Source organism: Callospermophilus lateralis, chromosome 4 (assembly GCF_048772815.1).
Source record: "Callospermophilus lateralis isolate mCalLat2 chromosome 4, mCalLat2.hap1, whole genome shotgun sequence".
Taxonomy (NCBI): Eukaryota; Metazoa; Chordata; class Mammalia; order Rodentia; family Sciuridae; genus Callospermophilus; species Callospermophilus lateralis.
The window spans coordinates 93356946-93377779 of NC_135308.1; the positions used below are offsets into that span (position 1 = coordinate 93356946).

General features: G+C 37.4%; 1 protein-coding gene and 1 pseudogene across 1 annotated transcript in view; one reads left to right on the plus strand and one right to left on the minus strand.

Moving 5' to 3' along the window:
* Nucleotides 1-20531, minus strand: part of Itpr2 (inositol 1,4,5-trisphosphate receptor type 2) — a 474501-nt gene extending 453970 nt beyond the window's left edge. Inside the window, exon 1 of the mRNA XM_077109287.1 lies at nucleotides 20022-20531. Coding sequence (XP_076965402.1) covers nucleotides 20022-20113 — 92 coding nt within the window. The 5' untranslated portion in view covers nucleotides 20114-20531. The remainder of the gene's footprint in view (nucleotides 1-20021) is intronic.
* On the plus strand, nucleotides 11596-11695 carry LOC143641659 (U6 spliceosomal RNA; annotated as a pseudogene).
* Nucleotides 20532-20834: the final 303 nt, after the last annotated feature.

Here is a 20834-nt window from a genome sequence, read left to right on the forward strand (position 1 = left end):
GCAGCAACCAGGAAGCAGCAGAGTGAGGGGCCAGGATCAAGGTATTCCTTTAAGGACATGCCTCAGGGACCTATCCCCTTCAGCTAGTTCCCACTTCCCAAAGTTCCACCACCTCTTAAGAGTGCCTCCAGCTGGGGACACAGCCTTCAAGACATACACCTTTGGGGAACATCCCAGATCCAAACTCTAACAATAAGCAGACCTTGGGATCATGAGGTCTTCAAATTCTTACAGAAATTTAATCTTCACCTCGGCATAGAGCTGGTGTTATGCAGAAACACTATTCTCTTGTATAGCAGACAATGAGGTTAACTCCATTAATCATATCTTTTCCTATGAAAACAAAACTAAGAGCCAACAAAGGGTCACCTTAACCCATAAGATGCTGGAAGGTGTCTTAAATATTAGCTCTTTAATTAAGGATTGTGCCTGAAGAAGAGGATAAAACCGAACCCTCCTCTAGATCACACAGTCTCAACTCCCTCAAATGCTTTTGTGGCCAACATATCACTCAATAAAGTTGAAAGCACTGATGGAAGTAAAGGAACTGCAGATATTTCTACCAAAGAAGGACCTCTACCGCGAAGTTCTAAAGGCCGGGTTTACAAACATTGCTGTCATCCACAGCCAGTTTTACATATTCTGTTCTTTTCCCTTAACAATTTGAATTTAAAAAACTGCGTGCTACAATTTAATACAACTAAAGAGCAATCAAGTTGGACCCCAAAGGAAATAATTTTTTTCATCTGTAAAATAAATTTCTTCTAAACACATTCCTTTCTGGATTAAAAGAAAAATAGGAATTAGGGTCATGGCTTTCCCTTCTTCTAAAAGCTCTTCCAGAGATGTCTAAATAGCAGCAATTGTTATCATTATTATCTCACCTAAACTTTCTCTAAGAATCGGATGTAGTGGTTTTCATTCTGGCTGCTCCAGCATCTAAGGTACCAAATTTAGAATCTTTTACCATGTAAACCGACTTGTTTCTCAATCTCCTGCCTTTTCGTGGAATGATACTTAAGACTTTTCGACAAGAAATGTCACTAGAAAAGACAATCTCATTTGACATTTTGGTAAGATTTTCCCAATTCCTCCCAAAATGGTGTAACTGTCTTGCCTTTTTGAGAGGTGAGAGAAAAAGCCAGAGCCACTACTCCATGACTGGGCCTCTGCCACGGTCTTTCTGTATCACAGGGGCTCATTTCTCTGTCTATATCTGTCTTCTCATTCTGTTTCATAATGCCAAGCTTTAAACAGTTTTTAGTTAAATATACCCAAAATATTTTTAAACTGCCTTTTTAAGCAATTGCTTTTAGGGTTTGATAGCCTTACTAGTGTGATGTCTTACCAATCAAACCTCCACCGTTACCTTACCTCCTTAAACACACTATAAGAAACAAATATAGATTTAGTAATGGGCTGGGGGTGTGGCTCAAGTGGTTGCACGCTCACTTGGCATGCGTGCGGCCCGGTTGGATCCTCAGCACCACATACAAACAAAGATGTTGTGCCCGCCGATAACTAAAAAATAAATATTAAAATTCTCTCTCTCTACCTCTCTCTCTTTAAAAAAAAAAAAAAAAAAAAAAAAAAGATTTAGTAATATACTCAACCCAGATTTCAGCTTTTCTTTTTTTAATTTTGTTTAGCTTTACATATTCAGGCATAATGACATTCATAGTTATAAATTACATGGAAAAATAAATCCATTAGGACACAGACAATTCTTCAACTGTGTGATGCTTTTGGGTTGTACACTAAGGGCTTTGTCACTGAAAGGCCACATCCATGTAAGATGAAGACATCTCCTGCCAGGAGGCATAGAAATTATCCTTAATCATAAAGAATAAGAAACCTTCACCATTTCATTTTGCTTTTGCTTTTGTCCTGTCTGAGAAAGTTCTACGAAAAGCACATGATTCAAAAATTTACTCTGGATTAAGATCTACTACTTACCAATAGAACCACACCTTTTTTAGTTTTCTCTCAAAGTGATTTTAAGGATAACCTCTACTGTTAGTGGTTGCTCAAAGTTCTTATAGTTGTTTTTTCATAATGTCATATTTCCCAATATTAAATTAGTGAAACGACGTCTCTGCAGTTACCTGCTTTATTCGGTGTTCTAAACCAGTGAATTCTAAGTATAAAAAAGCCATGGCTTAGGGACTTGCCATTTTCCCTACAGCCACCCCTTTCTCTTCTGCTTAGCAAGCACCACTGGGACATTCAGTCTCCCTTCCTTTCACAAACCCATCAAAAGCCTCTTCCCTGCCGGTCTGAAATCTGAATCCCAACCACTTGGCAGTAAAGGGCTGTCACCAGGCCAGGCTCCCTGCAGGAGCATTCCAAACATTGCCTAAAGACTCCCTAGTAGCAGAAGTTTTCTTAAAAGGACTTGGAATTTAAAAACAGGAACAGAGAAGATGTGATAGGAAATGCTTTATTTTCACTTAATGTCACATTTCCTTGAATTTATGGATATCTAGATTTAGACACATTACTCTGCTTAATCTTTCACCCTTTAATCTTTCCTGAATGCTAGAGTTCAAAGAAACAGCTGGACCACATTCTGAATTTTATTTGTTTGTTTGTTTTTAACAAAATTTGAAGCTATCTTCCTCTCTTATACTTTGAGCTAAAAAAGGGGAGGAGGGATTGGGGTTGTAGCTCAGTGGTAGAGTGCTTGCTTAGCATGTGTGAGGCACTGGGTTTGATTCTTAGCACCACATAAAAATAAATAAATAAAATAAAGGTCCATCAACAACTAAAATAATATTTTAAAAAAAAACAAAAAAAACAGGGGCTGGGATTGTGGCTCAGTGGTAGAGTTCTTGCCTAGCACATGTGAGGCCCTGGGTTCGATCCTCAGCACCACATAAAAATAAATAAAATAAAAATGAAAAAAAAAAAAACCAGCTAATAAGGAGAGGATACCTTAATGACACTCTAGGTATCATGATTTATCTGTGAAGTTGTAGTCAGATGATAATTAGAGTATAGTTTTAAAATGCCAAAAACAAGATGTTTAACTTTTGATATAACTAAAACAATATTTGTTTTCCAAATATGTTCTTTTATCAATAAACATAAAATAGAATCGTACTGCAGAGGAGATACTTTCATTCTTTTTGAATTATAAAAATCTGAAAAAAATAAGCCATTGATATTAAAATACGTAATTTGATTCAACCCTTGCTATTAAAAAGGAGTAGGTGATCTCCCTATGACTTCATCACTTTAAAAGCATCTAATACTAATTTTTTAAATGTCTACCATGAAACAGGTTTAATGTCACTTCTTACCCCCAAAGGACCACACAGAGATATTATCAGTACTCCTAAAAGGAAAAAAAAAAATTATTTTTGGACTGGGGATTAAATCCAGGGTGCTTTACCTCTGAGCTATATCCCCAACCCTTTTTTTCTTTTCTTTTCTTTCTTTTTTTTTTTTTTTTTTTTTTTTTGGCCGGTGGGGAGCAGGTATCAGGGATTAAACTCAAGGGCACTTGACCACTAGAGCCACATCCCCAGCCCGATTTTGTATTTTGTATCTATTTATTTGTTTGTTTGTTTGTTTGTTTGTTTATTTAGAGGCAGGGTCTCACTGAGTTTCTTAGAGTCTCACTGTTGCTGAGGCTGGCTTTGAACTAAGGATCCTCCTGTCTCAGCCTCCGAAAATCACTGGGATTACAGGCGCCCAGCAGCATATTTTGATACAGGGTCTCACTAAATTGCAGAGCTGGCCTAGAATTTAGAATCCTCCTCAGCCTTTGGAGTAACTGGGATTACAGGCGTGTACCTGGAAACTAGACCAGTATCCCTAGTTTAAAGATGGGGAACTTGATTCAAAGTTAAATGATTTTCCAAGTTGTCAAAACTTCTTCAGGGCATAACAAATTCATTCCTATGCACCTGAGTAGTTCTTTCTGCAATCCACACTGCTTCTAAAGACTCATTATCAAACATTTATTTATTCAAGGATTTAACTTCAACCTTGAAATTAAATATGATTTATACAGTCATGTCAATAATCGACCAATGTCTTCAATACTTCAACATGGATCCAAATTTTAAGTATGTAAGACAGAAGAAAAAAAGTTGAAGATACTTTTTATTTATTTATTTGTTTGTTTATTTATTTATTTTTGGTACTGGGGATTGAACTCAGGCACTTATCCACTGAACCACATCCCCAGCCTCTCCTATTTTTATTTTGAGACAGGGTCTCACTGAGTTGCTTAGGATCTCGCTAAGTTGCTGAGTAAACACAATAGACACAATACTTTTATTTTATTTATTTATTTTTATGTGGTGCTGAAGATCAAATCCAGTACCTCACACATGCCCGTCAAGTATTCTACCACTGAGCTACAACTCCAGCCCCAGATACTGACTTTAAGAGTTAAGAAAATTTACTTTAATTATTCTAAAAGATTACACAAAGATCACATTTCAAATATTACATATTCTATAGTCATTAGAAATTAAAATTCATATTTAGTTTGAGCACAATATAAATTAGATTTTTAACATGGAGAACATTTAAATTTTTAAATATTTAAAGCATTTTAGCAACAAAATTTTCTAATTTTTGAGATCTAAATTAATGATCTTTTGATTTTAAAATTCAAATTTTAAGTTTAGAAAATTTTAAACCCTGATTATATTACACTCCACATCGTATCCTTTTTTAATATTTATTTATTTTTGTTTTTTAGTTTTCGGCGGACACAACATCTTTTTGTGGTGCTGAGGATCAAACCCAGCACCCCGTTTTCCAGGGAAGTGTGCTACCGCTTGAGCCACATCCCCAGCCCCACATCGTATCCTCTTCATTAAAATAATTGATTTATGTTCTCTATGTGCATATAAGTGCCACTATTATGCCATAAAGTAGGTAAACTGTTTATATCTAAGCAAAAGTTGTCTAAAAGAAAGCAAGAAATTAACCAGTCGCACTGGTACACGCTTATAAGGCCAGGCCTCGGGAGGCTGAGGCAGGAGGATCCCAAGTTCAAAGGCAGCCTCAGCAAAAAGTAAGGTGCTAAGCAACTCAGTGAGACCCTGTCTCTAAATAAAAGACAAAATAAGTTTGGGAGGCTGGGGTTGCGGCTCAGTGGCAGAGCGCTTGCCTAGCATGCGTGAGCACTGGGTTTGATTCTCAGCATCACATAAAAATAAAATAAAGATATTGTGTCCACCTACAATTAAAAAAATAAATGTTAAAAAAAAATAAGGCTGTGGACTGGGGTGGTAGCTCAGTGGTAGAGCGCTCGCCTAGCACATGTGAAACCCTGGGTTCAATCCTCAACACCACATAAAAATTAATTAATTAATTAATTTTTAAAAAAGGTATTGTGTCCATCTACAACTAAAAAAAATTTAAAAATAAGTAAATAAATAAGGCAGAGGATGCGGCTCAGTGGTTGAGCATCCCTGAGTTCAATCCCCATACCAAAAAAAAAAGCGAGAAATTAAACTTACTATAAGAAAGATTCAAATACATATGCTTTCATGAATGAGAACCATTAATCAAAGTTCTATGCTCATGAATAATGTGCTTCTTTTTAAAGTAGTCATATGCTCCTCTTTTTTAAATTTTGCATCAACATTATTGAGATATAATCTAACAACAACAAACTGCTGCCTTTTCTTTTTGACCCCTTACCAGTACTCCCACCCTTGATTTCCTCAGAATCCTCTTCTTCACTAACAGATGCCAAAGTAATGTTTAGGCCACTCCAGGCTACTGAAGCTTTGCGATGGCATATAAATTCTCATCAGAAAGAAGCAGAAACAGTTCTGAAAGCCCCCCAAAAAACGGTAGCCTGGAAATGAGACTAGTCTGATGAAAGTACCCAAATAATTAAAGGCTTCCAGTTTAAAATCGTATTTGTAAGGACCTAGGAAATGAGGGTTAGTGAAAGTTAAGGGGTGATCCTATTTGGCCACAGTGGACACGTGGCGTCTCTGCCTATCCAGCACCCACCACCCGCCTACTGATAGCAGAGCCCAGACTGAATAACTGGGAGGGGTCTCCTCCTACTCAGTGCATGATGACATCACCTCTGAAACAGGCTCCGCTCCTCCCTCAGCCATGGTGTTGGCTCAAAGATGTGACCATCACCTAAGCCACTGCAACAGAGATAACTGTGGTACTGTATCTCTCTAGAGTTTAAGGAAATGGGGCACTCCTTTTTTCAGCTCTGAGTGTAAGAGAACAGGGGTAAGACAGAAGCTACTAGCCCCAATTAGCCTCCTTTGGGACAACACCTGCCCAGGATGTGACTAATACTGATGGTACAGCAGAATCTGGGGAGGTGGAGAGCAAGTCCTGCAAACGGTGATGCCAAGATTTCCCACTTACCTATCACAACATCCTCTTGTTTTACTAGAAATGTCTCCAATTGAGTTTTCTGATTCTTGCAACCAAAAAACATCCTAATAAAACTAGGGTCTTCACATAACACTCATTCTTGGTCACATCCAGGAGTGTGGCACTTTTTGAACTCTTTCCCATCACCAGTTACTCTGGTAAACCTAGAAAGAGCCAACTGGCTTAAACATCACCATAAGGAATTTATGCTGGCTAACAGGAAATAACTTTCTCATAGAAAAATTTTCAAGGGAGGGGTTACAAAGTAGTTTCTCTTTCAAAGTATCTTTTTAAAGCTTTAATGTTTTAAAGGTTCTTCTATACTTTGTGAACATGAGTATATTACATTTACAATAAACAAGAAAATCTTCTTTTAATGCATAATTAAAAGAAGGCAAGGGCCTGAATAATTTTTATTCATTAAGAAGATCTAAGAGGCAGGAATAAAGATGTACTTTCTATGCCTTTTCAATCCCCATGATTTTGTCTAAAAACTGTGAGTATTCCCAAGAGAAGTGTTATAATTTGATTAGTTGCTATTTAAAATTTGACAAGATTTTCTCCCACAAATTTGTTTATTTGTAAACTGATTAACTATCCAAATCAGATAAATTGTTTTTGCTAATCTACATCTAACAGTCACAGAAGTTCAATCAGAATTCTTGCCAAGAGAGAGTAGCAACAGCTGTTCATTGGAAACGTATATAAAAACTATATCCTATTGGCTCCAAAACAAATACATATTTTATGTGAATAAATAAGACAAAAATTGCTTCATTACTATGTTCTAGTAGAGAAGAAATTTTAGCAACTAAAAGAGCATGTAAGCTTTAAAATTTAACAAAACATGAAAATTCTATTTAAAGAAAATTATATATATCAAGCAATTCTAAGACTATTACTAATGCTGATACACTCCAGATGTTTTTAGTACATCAAATGAATTACATGCATCAAACCAGAAACAAAAGAAAAACATAAGTATTCACAATTTAATAACATGTATTATTAAAGAAAGAAAAAATAAATAAATAATAGATAAGGCAGCATGCCTCCAGACAGCCTACTAGAAAAAACACCAGCTTAAAAACTGGTATACTACAAAATTTTGTAAACATAAAACATCAGCACTTTTAACAACCATGCAATAGGAACTCAGCTAAGTTTCCAAAAAGACATTCATGCTAATTTTCCAGATATAACAATATAAATAATAACAGTGATAGCTTCCACTTAGTTGGCACTTAGATGCCTAATGCCACAGACCTGATGATGACCAAACATTTGACATATATTAATTTCCATTAGTTTCATAGCAGTACTACAAACTGAGCAATAATCCTACCTTGAAGATAAGAAAGCTGAGATATTTAATATTAAATAACTTCTGAAGGTCATACTATGAGAAAAGGTGGAGCAATAATTTGAAATCAGATCATCTGAGCCAAAAACCAATACTCTAAATCATATGCTAACTATTCATTCAGTATATTTCTTGAGTACCTACTGTGTGACAGATACTATGAAAATCCTAGGGGACATAATATTAACAAAATAATGTGAAGTCCCTGCCCTTAGGGAGTTTAAAGTCTAATGAAAGAAGTAAATATAATCAGATACTCATAGAAACAGAAGCAAAATTAAAACCACAACTGTGATCAGTTTTATGAAGGAAAAGAATATGGTGCTGTATAGCAGAGAGGATCTCTCACAGTCTGAGAGATAGTGACAGTTCACCACAAGAGTCACAGAGTTGAAATCTGAATGAGGAATAGGTGAAAGGCTTGCAGGTAAGAAGGGAAACTGACCAGAGGGGGAGCACATGTAAAGGTCTTGTGGCAATAGGAAGCTCATAAAATTCATGCAACTAAAAAAGAAGGCAGAGAGCTAGAGGAAGGGTGCATAGTACAAGACGTAGCTCACACACAGCTCAGAGACTTGGAAAACCAGAAGTGAATTACATTTTATCCAGATATGAACAAATGAAAATTTCTTTCAAATCTGTACTTTTAGTTTTTTCAAATAATTATGCCTCAATAGCAATGGTGAATATTTTCATTCATAAATCTTTTTTAGGTCTAAAGTGAAGAACTAAATGGACACTGTCCCTTCAGTGATTGTGACGACAAGCTACTCTCATCCCTACACAACTGCTTGGTTCATGCTGTCATCATGTATCATCCCGATTCCTTGGCTGCCTGTCACTTGCAGGCTTCTGTTTGTCCTCCTGTTCTCTGATCTTTCTAAAGCAAAACCAGATCATGTGATTGTGCTGTTTAAAAACCCTTCAATGGCTTCACATTGCCTAATAGGGAATACATCATCTTTTACCCATCTAGTTTCATATTTTGTTAGAGTATAGTAGAGCCACTGTTGGGTACATTTCTTGGGGCTTTGTTATTTCTAGTGCATTAGCCTCACCTTCATAGTCCAAGATGCCTTATTCCCATGCCCATGGATGGGGGACTAAACACCTCCATTAATGGTTTTTCTTCCACGTATAGTATATGGCCTCACCTGATTATGAAGGGGACTAGGAAATATGGTCTTTATTTTGGGACCCATAAACCCATCTACTTCTCTTAGTATGAAAGAAGGGGAAAATGGATTTCATGGAATAACTAACTAGCAGTCTCTGAAACAGAAATTAACATTAACATGTCTTTTTAAAATTAAATGTTTCAAACTAAATGATACAGTTGACATTAATTCTTTATAATTTATTAGACAAATTGTAATTTTCATTTTTTTAAAAAAACATGCATTATGAATACTGGTGTATTCTTTAGAAAATGCTTATAGACTAACTTTATAGATATCCATTGCCAAAGAAATTACCACCTGTCAAAATTTCTTCATGACAATTTACCAAAGTAATTATTGATTCAGATTCTCTAGTTATTAACAAAGTATTTTTATACTTCTGAGAGATTCCTAGGCAGCTGAGACTTTGGAAATAAGCATTTAGTTTATCCCCTAACAGATAACAATGACTTCATTTGTACTAACCAGGAAGGAAGGCTCTGAAAACATGACCTGTCAGGTAAAGAAATAAAGAAAAGTAAATAAAATTCCCTTTCTCATTTATTAATACTAGAAATGCACTGATTTAGTAAATTTTTAACAAGTTACACTTTCACTGACAGTGAATCTTGATTTAAGTATCATTTAATATTTCTCATTCCTGGCCACCCACAAGTTTAGAATCCTGAATATAACAAAATTTTTTTCTTTGCTTTCCCCACCAACTATAAAGAACCAGAACTGAAATTACCTTCTCTGAAAACATGGTTGAAGCCAAAAATCTGCTTGCAATACAAATGTTTAAGTAGTTATGTCCCTGATATTAGCAATGACCTTGAACACTCTCAAAACAAAAATGACCAGTCTTTAAATCATTAACTTACTTTGGATCCCTAGTGTAACTGTGTTTGGTGATTTGTGTATTCAATTTTTTTGAGTCACTGTCTTTATGTTGCTTGATATTCTTAAACTAGATTTAGTTTGAATGTTATAGAAATGGAAAAAAAAACTCTGATTATGTTTGGTATCATTTAGCTCAAAATTACTTTTCAAAGTACTTATATTTTCAAACACCATTATAGGGGAATACAGTATGTTAGAACTAAAAGAAATTGAACGACAATGTTTTATTTTTTCAAATTATTTTATAATTTGCACATATCTACATTATCACTCTCTCATTTTTCTCTCATATGTGAATCCTAAAGCAACAAGTATTCATTCAATAAGTAACACTGTGTTACCCAAAAGGAGAGCTATTGTAAGCTTCCACTTACATGAGGTACCTAGAATAGGCAAATTTATAAAGACAGAAAATAGACCCAAAGTTACCAAGGGATAAAGGTAGAGGAATATGAGGATTTATTGTCTGAAGGATATGGAGTTTCTATTTGAGATGATGAAAAAGTTCTGGAAACAGTGGTGATGGTTACTCAACACTGTGAATGTAATTATTGCTGTGGATTTATAGACTCGACAAAAATTAAAATGGAAAATTGTATGTCATGTATATTTTTTCACAATTTATTTTAAAAAGGCACTACAACTTACTACAGTATTAAACTGTCTATAAGCAGTGACAACCAGCACATGCCCAGGCCCTCTGTCCCCTTTCCCCATTGCCATACTGCCCCAGAAGCAGATAGAAATCAGAGCTCTGCTCAGTGATTTTCCTGGTAGCCAGATCAGAGCACTGGAATTCACTTTCATGACATAAATGATTAATCCTAATCCAAGTGGGGCCAAATGCTATCACTCTACAATCTGAAATTTGAGAGACACCAATATAGGAATTACAGGGTCAAGGTCATGCGGGTGGTGGGACCCAGAGAGAAGGTCCTGCTGTTGGGACTCTCACAGGAGCCCTGGATCTTGGCCTCCCTAATGGCCACTTGTCAGTTTCTTGGCGCTCCTCCAGTATCCTCACAATAAATCTCCTTCATTTCTTAAAGGTAGCCAGAGATGGTCTGTGTTCCTTACCAACAAAGAACCTTCCTTTCAACATAATGAAGTCATCTAAATCTTCAGCTTTATTCAGGTGGGCAAAGTGATGTACAAATATCCCTTGCTTCCCAAATCTTTCAAGGTTTTGAGATCAGATAGTAAGAATTAGGATATCAAGAGACACTGTGAATTGTTTTTGAAGATTTCCAAGGCAATTCACTATATAGTGTGCAAATAATTAAATATGAGTTGAACATGAGTTGGAGGTACTTTAGTCTCTTGAGATTTTTACAAATAATTACTTTGATTTATCACTAGAAATGTTAATAAACAACTTTTAAACTAGTTGTATTTTTCAGGGGTTTTTTGTTAGTTTATTTGGGCTCTTTATATTTAGCATTGGTGATCCATTTAAATTCTCTACAAAATATGTCTACAGGAGACAATATGTGGAGAAAATCAGGATCTGTCCTTAGTGATTGTTTCATAATTAGCCATTACCACTACAATGTTAATAAACAACTTTTAAACTAGTTGTATTTTTCAGGGGTTTTTTGTTAGTTTATTTGGGCTCTTTATATTTAGCATTGGTGATCCATTTAAATTCTCTACAAAATATGTCTACAGGAGACAATATGTGGAGAAAATCAGGATCTGTCCTTAGTGATTGTTTCATAATTAGCCATTACCACTACAGGTCTCAGGAAGCTGGACAACTAGGATTTACTTCATTCAAAACCTAAGTTTTACTACTTGCTTTGGTGGCACATATACTAAAATTGGAAGGACACAGATATTAGCAGGGTCCCTGCACAAGAATGATATGCAAATTTGTGAAGCATTCCATATTGTTTTTTAAAAGGGAAGAAAAAAAAAACAAGGTTATGTAGAGTAGAAGAAGGAGTGTAGGAGAGGGGAGGGAGGGGAGGGAGGGCAGGAAGGAAAGAGAGGAGGGATGGGGGGATCATGAACTGAAATCGAATTCCATGTGTATATGATTTTGTCAGGATGAGCCCAACTACTTACTACATATAACTATAAATCTCAAATAAAAAAAAAAAAAAAAAGAGGTGGCACTTTGGAGACATGATTAGGCCATGAGGCCTTCACCCTCATAAGCTGTTATAAACAGCTAAATTTGGCCCCCTTTTGTCCTTTCTTGCCCTCTTGCCTTCCATCAGGCAATGATGCAGCAAGAAGACTCTCACCAGATGATGAACCAATAAATTTCTGTTACTTATTAAAAAAAAAAAAACTAAGTTTTCTCTAGAAATCCATTGAGGAATTCTCTTGGATATAACCAATATATAATAAAGTCTAGCATTTTAGAACTGGTACAAAGAGATCTTTATAATGATATTTTAACAGTGACTCAAACATCTCAGTAATAGATAGAACCTCAATGACGTATGTCTGAATTCCAAGAATTTAGATACCAATTGAGATTATGCTTTGTTCACTTCCTTAACCTTTCCCTGTATTCATAAGAACTTATCTATGGCCTTTGTCACTTTTTAAGACATCGAAAGAGAAAGAGGGTAAGGTAGACTCCAAACACAGAAGAAGGGAATTTCAAACCAAGGGGTACAGCGTGTGTGTGTGTGTGTGTGTGTGTGTGTGTGTGTATGCATATCCACACAGTCAAATGCATTATAAGGAAAAAATAATTAAGAACTACTTTAGATGAAAAGCTGTCCTTATTTCCAAAGCTTCCAGGGAATCTATAAAACTTGGATTAAGTTCATGACTCATGAAGAAAAACTATGAAACATTGGAGATAAGCAGCAGCAAGGAAAGGGGAATAAAAATATCATATACAAAGAAGCTGAGTACCTTTTCTAAATTGTACCCCCCCCCCAACACACACACACACAAACAAACAATTGCTAAGTTTCTTCTTGACCAAGCTTTATATCCCTGGCCTAATTCTCTCAGGACTCAGTAAATCTAGCATATATTGACAGGAGACTTTCTTAATAATCTCAGAGGGTCTGAATCAAATTTAAGTCTCTCACATTTGCTAAAATTAGCATAAAATAGATTCTCAGATTATTGCTTCTGTTTTTGTGTCTCTCAAAAATAACACTGTTTGCTTATAGATTTTCAGATCTATTAAAATGGACAGAAAAATTCACTGATTTTTTAGATGAAAAATTACCAAGAACACATAATCAATTATGGGAATAGATAAAACAAATATCCATCCTAATAATCCTGCAAAGTTCAGTTCATGTGCCAGCTCATCTTTGAAGCCCCCCCCACCCCAGGTCATCCAAAGCAGAAGAGGAAGAAGGACTCTTCTGACTTCCTATTCCACTGTTTCTGACCACATTTTTGGCATTTATAAAGAAGTACCTCACAGTACAGATATTCAACACCAGTCTTTTCTGTTACTAAATATTCAAAAGTGCTACACCAATTTCCCAAATATTTATTCAACACCTACTATGTACTAGGAATTTTGTCAGATGCTAAGCATACAAGAATTTAAATGACCACATTTTCTTGGTACTTGTTAGTTCCTGGTCTTGCAGCACTCACAACAATAAATATTTTTATTTTATGAAAGTAAAAATAAAAACTGCCTTCATTTCTCCCACAAATCCTGGCCTACTGTCGTACCACAAATTGTCAAAGGAAGATTTTATTTTTGAGATAATATTTTATAGCTTAATATCTGTCATCTCTTTACATGTGTATCCCTAGGCCATAATGTAGCTCATTAGCATTTACTAAAAGAATAAATCATCTTAGCATGCTTCAGCAAAAAGTACACCACCGGGACAGTCACGTGGACTTCTTTCATCATGTGGACACTCTGTCAATTCTATGATTAAAGTTTTTTTCCTAAATAGCCTGACAATTTCTCTCTCTCTCTCTCTCTCTCTCTCTCTCTCTCTCTCTCACACACACACACACACACACACACACACACACACAACTTAGGGGCATTCAACCACTGAGCCACATTCCCAGCCCTATTTTTTTTTTTTTTTAAATTTAGAGACAGGGTCTGAGTTGTTTAGAGCCTCACAGTTGCTGAGGCTGGCTTTGAATGAAATCCTCAGGCCTCAGCCTCTGGAGCCACTAACATGTGCCACTGCATGTGCCACTGCACATTACAGGCATGTGCCACTGCACCCAGCTATATTTAACTCATTCTTAATTCAAGGTTGGAGATCTGTGGTGTGTGTTGTTATAACCTATATAATAGCTATTGTTAACCAATCATTGATTTGAATTTTGAGAAAGCTAATCCATCCTTTTCAGACAGTAAAAGAATTTGTTAATTTAGTTTGAACACACACACACAAAAACCCCTCACAAACTAATGCTATAGATGTTGACTAAGGCAATAAAAACCTCATACTGAGTTCAAGGTTACTAAAAGAACAAGTCAACCATGCAAAAATGTATATTTTACATGTGTAAACAGACTTCTAAAGAAAAACAGACTATATGTTTACTGTATGAAATAAATTACTCATCATAATTGCTCAGTATTACTGGCTGGACAGACATTTTTTATAAAACATTTTAATACCAATGTGAACTAGGAACAAATTTTTCATGGTAAACATATGACTATTTCAGTAACATGCTTTATTTATACTTTTTAAAATAAATACTATTGATGTAGCTCAGAGGTAGAGCACTTGCCCAACATGTGTGAGGCCATGGGTTCAATCCCCAGCACCACAAAATTATAAATATAGATAGATATAAATATATATATATATGTATTATTGATTAACAGTAATAAGAAGTTGAAGAATCCTTAAAAACATCATTTTCATTTTAATTAACTTTCCTGACTATAAAAGCAATAGGTGTTTAATTAAAGAAATATATTCAAAATCTGGAAATAAAGGAGATATAAAAAGGAGAATTAAAAATCAGCCATTCATGGGCTGGGGTGTGGCTCAGTGGTAGAGCACTTGCCTAGCATGTGTGAGGCACTGGGTTCGATCCTCATCACCACATAAAAATAAACAAATAAAATAAAGGCATTCTTTTCATTTAAAACTACAAAAAAAATAAAATAAAATAAAATAAAATAAAAAGGGCTGGAGATGCATCTCAATGGTTGAATGCCTCTTGGTTCAATCCCTGGTACAAAAAAAAAGTAAAACTTACTTAGCACATTATAAATTTATCATAAAAGTCCATGGTTACTTCTTTTACATTTATATATGAAGATATGTACTCTGACTGGGATTAAAGTTTGAAAGTTTAGTTGTATAGTAATCTGTCTGTAGTCTCTAGGTTATCTTCATACCATCTGTACAATAACGGTTCCAAAGGGAAAATGTGACTGTGAAAAGAGCTACCTGTGCACAAATAAAAGACTTCTTTTAAACCTAGAATGAAGCCAAGCAGTTGCCTCTGAATTCCAGTCTGTCAAGACAAGTATTTAGGGGCACTTGAACAGGGATAGTTGTTTACCTGACTGAGCTCTCACTTTAGTGAGGGTCCAAGGCCTGCAGTGTTATTCATGGAATGACTTCTAGGTTTCAAACAGTCCAGCTTTCAGTTTAAAATAGACTTCATGTTGACCACTTCAGAAGCTGTCTTTGAACTTTAGCTGGTTTCAAGTTCCACAACATCACACTTCTAACCCTTAGACTTCACCAAAAAACTCAGTATTCAAGATTCCATCATGTATTCCCCTACTGAACATGTATGCAAATATTCAATGAATTTTTAGATAATTTTTATCACATTATCAGATGCCATAGCCAAAACAAAGCTCAGTTTCTGTGCCTATAGTAGAAAACAATATTTGGCTATTATTTAGATGGTCCTATTTGGAAGATAATAAACATAACTTGCAAATTATGCAAAAATAAAAGTTCCATTCCATGCTTCATCTACAACTCCCTACTAATCAAACAATTCTATTACAGAAAATATTTTTACAACTATAATAAGGATGGCATAATTAAGAGAAAATAAATCATATCTGTAAATATTTAAAGGTCAATAGAAGAGAAATTCAAGGGACTATAATTAGGAACAATAAAATGTAAGCATTTTCATAGTCTTGTTATCCAAGGAATTAAATCAGAATTACTAACTAGGTGACTCACCCCTTTCCCCACGTGATATCTGTTATTGAACATGGAAAAAGAAAAGGGAAAAATTAATCGAATTGGTCAAAATCAAGCAAGAAGTAAAAATAAGGGCCTCAATCCTTTGTCACTCTAAGAGACTATTATGACACTTTGATATCAGTGTTACAATTGGTAGTCTTCTGACAGTTCTTCAATACCTTAACTTGATGAAACCTCAAGCCAAAAGTAGCAATCACTTAAACATACATACACACACATATACATACATGCACACAAATATACACACTTTTTATTTCCCAACCTCTCATCTTATAAATGGCCAATGAAGAAATGGCATACCTCACTGGTTCCACTTTCCCTACCATCCTAAGAATTCTGCTAACACTTTTTGTGTTAGTTAGCTTCCTGTTACTGCAATAAAATACCTGATATAACCAATGTATAAAAAGAAAGGTTTATTTTAGTTTAAAGTTTTGGAGGCTTTCAGGACTGATTGGCCTCACTGCTTTCAGCCTGTAATGGCATAGTACATCATAATGGGAGAATATGGCACCTTATGACAACTGGGAGAATATGGCACTTATGGCAACTGAAGCAAAGAGAACAGGAGAAAAAGGCTATATCCCAATATCACTTTTAAGGATAAGCCTTCAAAGACCAAACTTCCTCCCACTATGCCCAGCCCCTTAAAGGTTCTGCCACCTCCCAATTGTGTAATGAACTGGGGACCACACCTTTAACACATGGGCCTTTTGGGGAATTTAAGATCTAAACTCTAGCACTTTTATCCTGAAAAATCAGACTCATCAATTGAAACACAATTATTTTCTTCTGATTCTTATAAATGGCATTACAGTTAATTTTTTAATGACCTTGCATGGTTTTAATGTTTAGGACTTTCTTTGACTCATGGAACCACAATGTCATCCAATTTTTAGAAATTATAAAGCTCATGGAAGCATATACCCATGCCACATGTAATATTATGTAGGCAGATATTGGGGTAGCATCCCCTACTTGTTAGCTTACTTACAATTTGTAAATATTTTATTTTGCAAGTTGGGTCTAGGGCTATGAAACCAAAGTTTCAATATATTGTAGTTTCTCAATATATTGTTGCAGGTCATTATTTGTACACGTCCTGTATCAAAGACAGTGGATACTTCTGGTTGAATTAATAACCTTAATTAACCATTAAAAAATTAAATGGTATTATTTCTCAACAGTTGAAACTTTTCATCTCTGAATTCAGAAAATTATTTTATAACACAGAATCCCTAACTTTGAAAATGATCAACATGTTAATAAAAATCAAATGAAGAATAAACATGAACCACGTGGTCCCTTTAGAAATTAAACAAGCCTTATTAAAGGTGCCAGATACTTTCTGAAAGCATCTCAGAAGTTTCTGCAACATTAATTATATATCTCATATACAGCAAAGTTTGGAAATGTGTGTTAATAAGATAATCAATAATTGCAGGTTTAACTCTATGTCAGTTCCAATTTTAAAAGAAATAACATGTTTTACAATGAGCCCCATTTTCAAAGCAGAAAAGTGCTATTTTTAATCATCAAAGATACACTGAAGCCATTATTTGTCAAGTGAAATATCACAGCACTTGAGTAGTTTGTCCTGATTATTCCATAAGGATACTCTTATGCCAGAATTCATTTAAGTCCTAAGCTAATTATCTGCTGCCCTTGAATACTTTTTGGACACTATTCAATGAGGGCCAGGAAACTGCATCAGAGCATATCAGCAATGACTTTCATTCACTACAATGCTCTTTGAAAAGATGTTCAGAAGCAAGTATCAGGACAGAGAAATGGCATACCCAATTCCTGACTTACAGAGTACTACATAATTCTGTGAAACCCTGAGCAGTCTTGCTCAAAAAAAGAATATCCAATCAAAGCATCAAATCCTACCAGGCACAGCTTTTCTAAAGACTCTTCTTTAACTTAGCAGCATGCAAACCTTGTCAGATTACTCTCAACATGACTCTGTACATTAACAGAAAAATATTATTCTGTTAATACCATAGACAAATACAATCTAAGGAAACTTAACTTTTGAAACACCATCAAGAAACACTGACTATAAATAATAAATATTTATACAAATGTATATGTGACATTCATAGTCATTCAAGCTTATTTTTCTCAAGGCTTAAAAAGTATTATGTGTATGTAGCCAAAGGAAAGCATACTTGGCTAGGAATCTGGAGACAGGGTTTGAGTTTCAACTTTTCGCACTGATATCTCCTATTTCTAGGATCAGTCACTTCATTTTTCTCAGAGTTTCCTTATCTCTAAAACGAGTAGGGCAGACTCCACAACTGTTGAAGTTGTAGCTCCATGATTTGCCACCCACAACGCTTCTAGTATTTGTTTTATAAGTTACCCACATGCATGCCTTTGCTGTATAAGGCACTATAGAAATATGGCCTTTTGGTTTTGTCTAGGTTTTATACACTACTCCTAGACTTTTTTATTGTATTATCCACAAATATAACTTTTGCTCATAGTCACCAAGGTAGTGATAATTACTGCAACAGCTAGTACTTACATAAGTGCTTATTACATGACTATACTGTACTAAGCACTTTACACATATGAACTCTTCTCACCACAAACCCATGGGAAAGAAACTATTATTATTCCCATTTTTGCAACTGAGGGGTCTGAGGTACAGGTGGGTTATGTAACTTGTCCAGGGTCAAAAAGTTTACAAGTGTTAGAGTTGGGATTCAAACCCCAAACCCGCTCCTAGAAGCCCATCAGTTTAACTCCAGCCTTGCACTTGGCTAGAGGGTCCATAGAAGGTGAAGTGCAGCAGAGTTCATCCACAAAATATTGGCAGAGTCCCCAAAACTGTACTCATACTATGAATTCTCCCAGGAATAACCAATAGTTTGTTATTTACAAACTCAGCATACATATTTGCAATTCTTATTTCTTTCTTCCCTGCTTCAGTTTTGCAAGTAGATAACAAGGATGGAAAAGAGATTAAATTAAATCTACCTTCCTTCTCTCAATTATTTGGGGAAATGTGCAAATAACAGGAACTGTGGGACTACTGGTAACTTCCACATCCCACTGCTGAGTAGGCAGAGCTCCGTTATAACAAGCTCCCAGTCATGGTCCAGGGACGTTGCATGTTAAGTCATGTCCCCCAAAAACGAACAGCTGAAAACAGTGACCAGGCAGACATAGAAACACCAGTTCTGCAGCCTCAAATCTCTAAGACTGGGGAGTCTAAGAGCCTGGGACCATGAGGTAACAAAAAACTACCTCTGCAGCAAAATATATTACAGTGTGCAATTAAACTGGTCAGTGGTATACAAAATTAGGGCAGAGAGAAAATACTGGTAATCAAAAAAAAAGCCCTATTTAGCTATTCAGCACATTGTTTTTGTATATGTATACTCTTATATTTCCCCAATTATTAACCAACTCCAATCTTGCACTTGGCTGAGATTCAAGAGATCTTCCCTATGGGAACCAGAGAAGACAGGTCTGAGTTCTGGAACCCGGGCAGCCGCCCCTAGGCTGCCCACGAGGCGGGGCAAGTCCTCGTTTGGCAAGGACAAAAGGAAATTACTTCAGCGAAGAGGAGACGGTGAGCTCCTCCGGTAGGACAAAGCCACACTTTGGCTCACCACATCTCGCCCGAGTTTCACGTCCCAGGCCACCGACTTGTATCGCCTGCTCTTCAAACCCGGCACTGACAGACAAGGGGATGAGAGCGGTACTGAGAAACGATGGGAAGAGAAGGTGTTTTGTTTTCCCAAAGGAGAAAACAAACCCACATTTTAATCAGAACAACCTATGGAGAAGCCAGCGAAGACTTCTTCGCCGGGCCTGTCTCAGGACTTTTGAATCACTTCCTCCTTTTCTGATGTGTCTGAGTTTGAGATTACAAAGTTGCTGAGAAAGTCTTGCCTCTCCGGCAGCTTCCTGCGAGTGAGAGCGGGCGCTGACCCTGCCCGGCGCCGCCACCTCGGGCGGGAACCGGAGGGCGCCGCGGCGCGAGGAGGGACTGGGATGGGTTCCGCGGGGACAGAGCGCGAGCGCTGCCCAGCCGCCTCTCCTGCTTACCCCAGAGTGCTGATGAAGCCGTTGACAGAGCCCTCCGCGTACAGGGACACGATGTCCCCTATGTAGAGGAAGCTGGACATTTTATCAGACATGCTGCTTCATGTTCCAAAGTGAACCTCCCTCCTCTTCCCTGCGCCCTCGCTGCTCTCTCCAAAGGAGCTGCAGCGGCAGAGGCAGAATGGAGCGCAGGACCGCTGCAGCGGCGCAGGGCACAGTCCCGGTGACCGAGAGTAGGGGTTCAGCCTGCTTCCGCACCGCAGGATCCGGGCAGGAGCGAAGGCGCCCTGTGGACACCCCGCGATGTGCGCAGCCCCGACGCCCCGAGAAGCTGCAGCAGCCGCCTCCTCGTCAGGTTTCCTGTTCCTTCAGAAGTTTTCTCTCCAACACCTTTGCTCCTCCTCCTCCCTCCTCCGCTCCCTTCTTCGAGTCCCCTCCCCGCTCGGCGTCCCGCCGCAGCCGTCACCGTCACCGCAGCCCCGCGGGAGCTGGAGGTTGCAGAGCCCCTCGGTCCCCTCCGGGGAATTTTTGGACCAGGTGCTGGTGCCCATCCGATCAGGCACAGGAGAGGATCCCAGGGGAGGCGGGGGCATCCAATCAGGCAACGGCGACCGGGGGCGGAGCTGGACAGGGGCGGGGCGACTCTGAGGAGGCCGGGCCATTGGGGAAGCCGAGGAGGTGGACGCAGCAGCGGGCGCGGGGAGGAGCACTGGGCGGTGCTGGAAGAGCTGCAGGGGGCCGGAGCCTCGCCGGGAGGCGGGGGGTCGCTGCCTATTCTAACTGGAGAGGAAGGACCTGGGGCGCGACAGTCCCTGC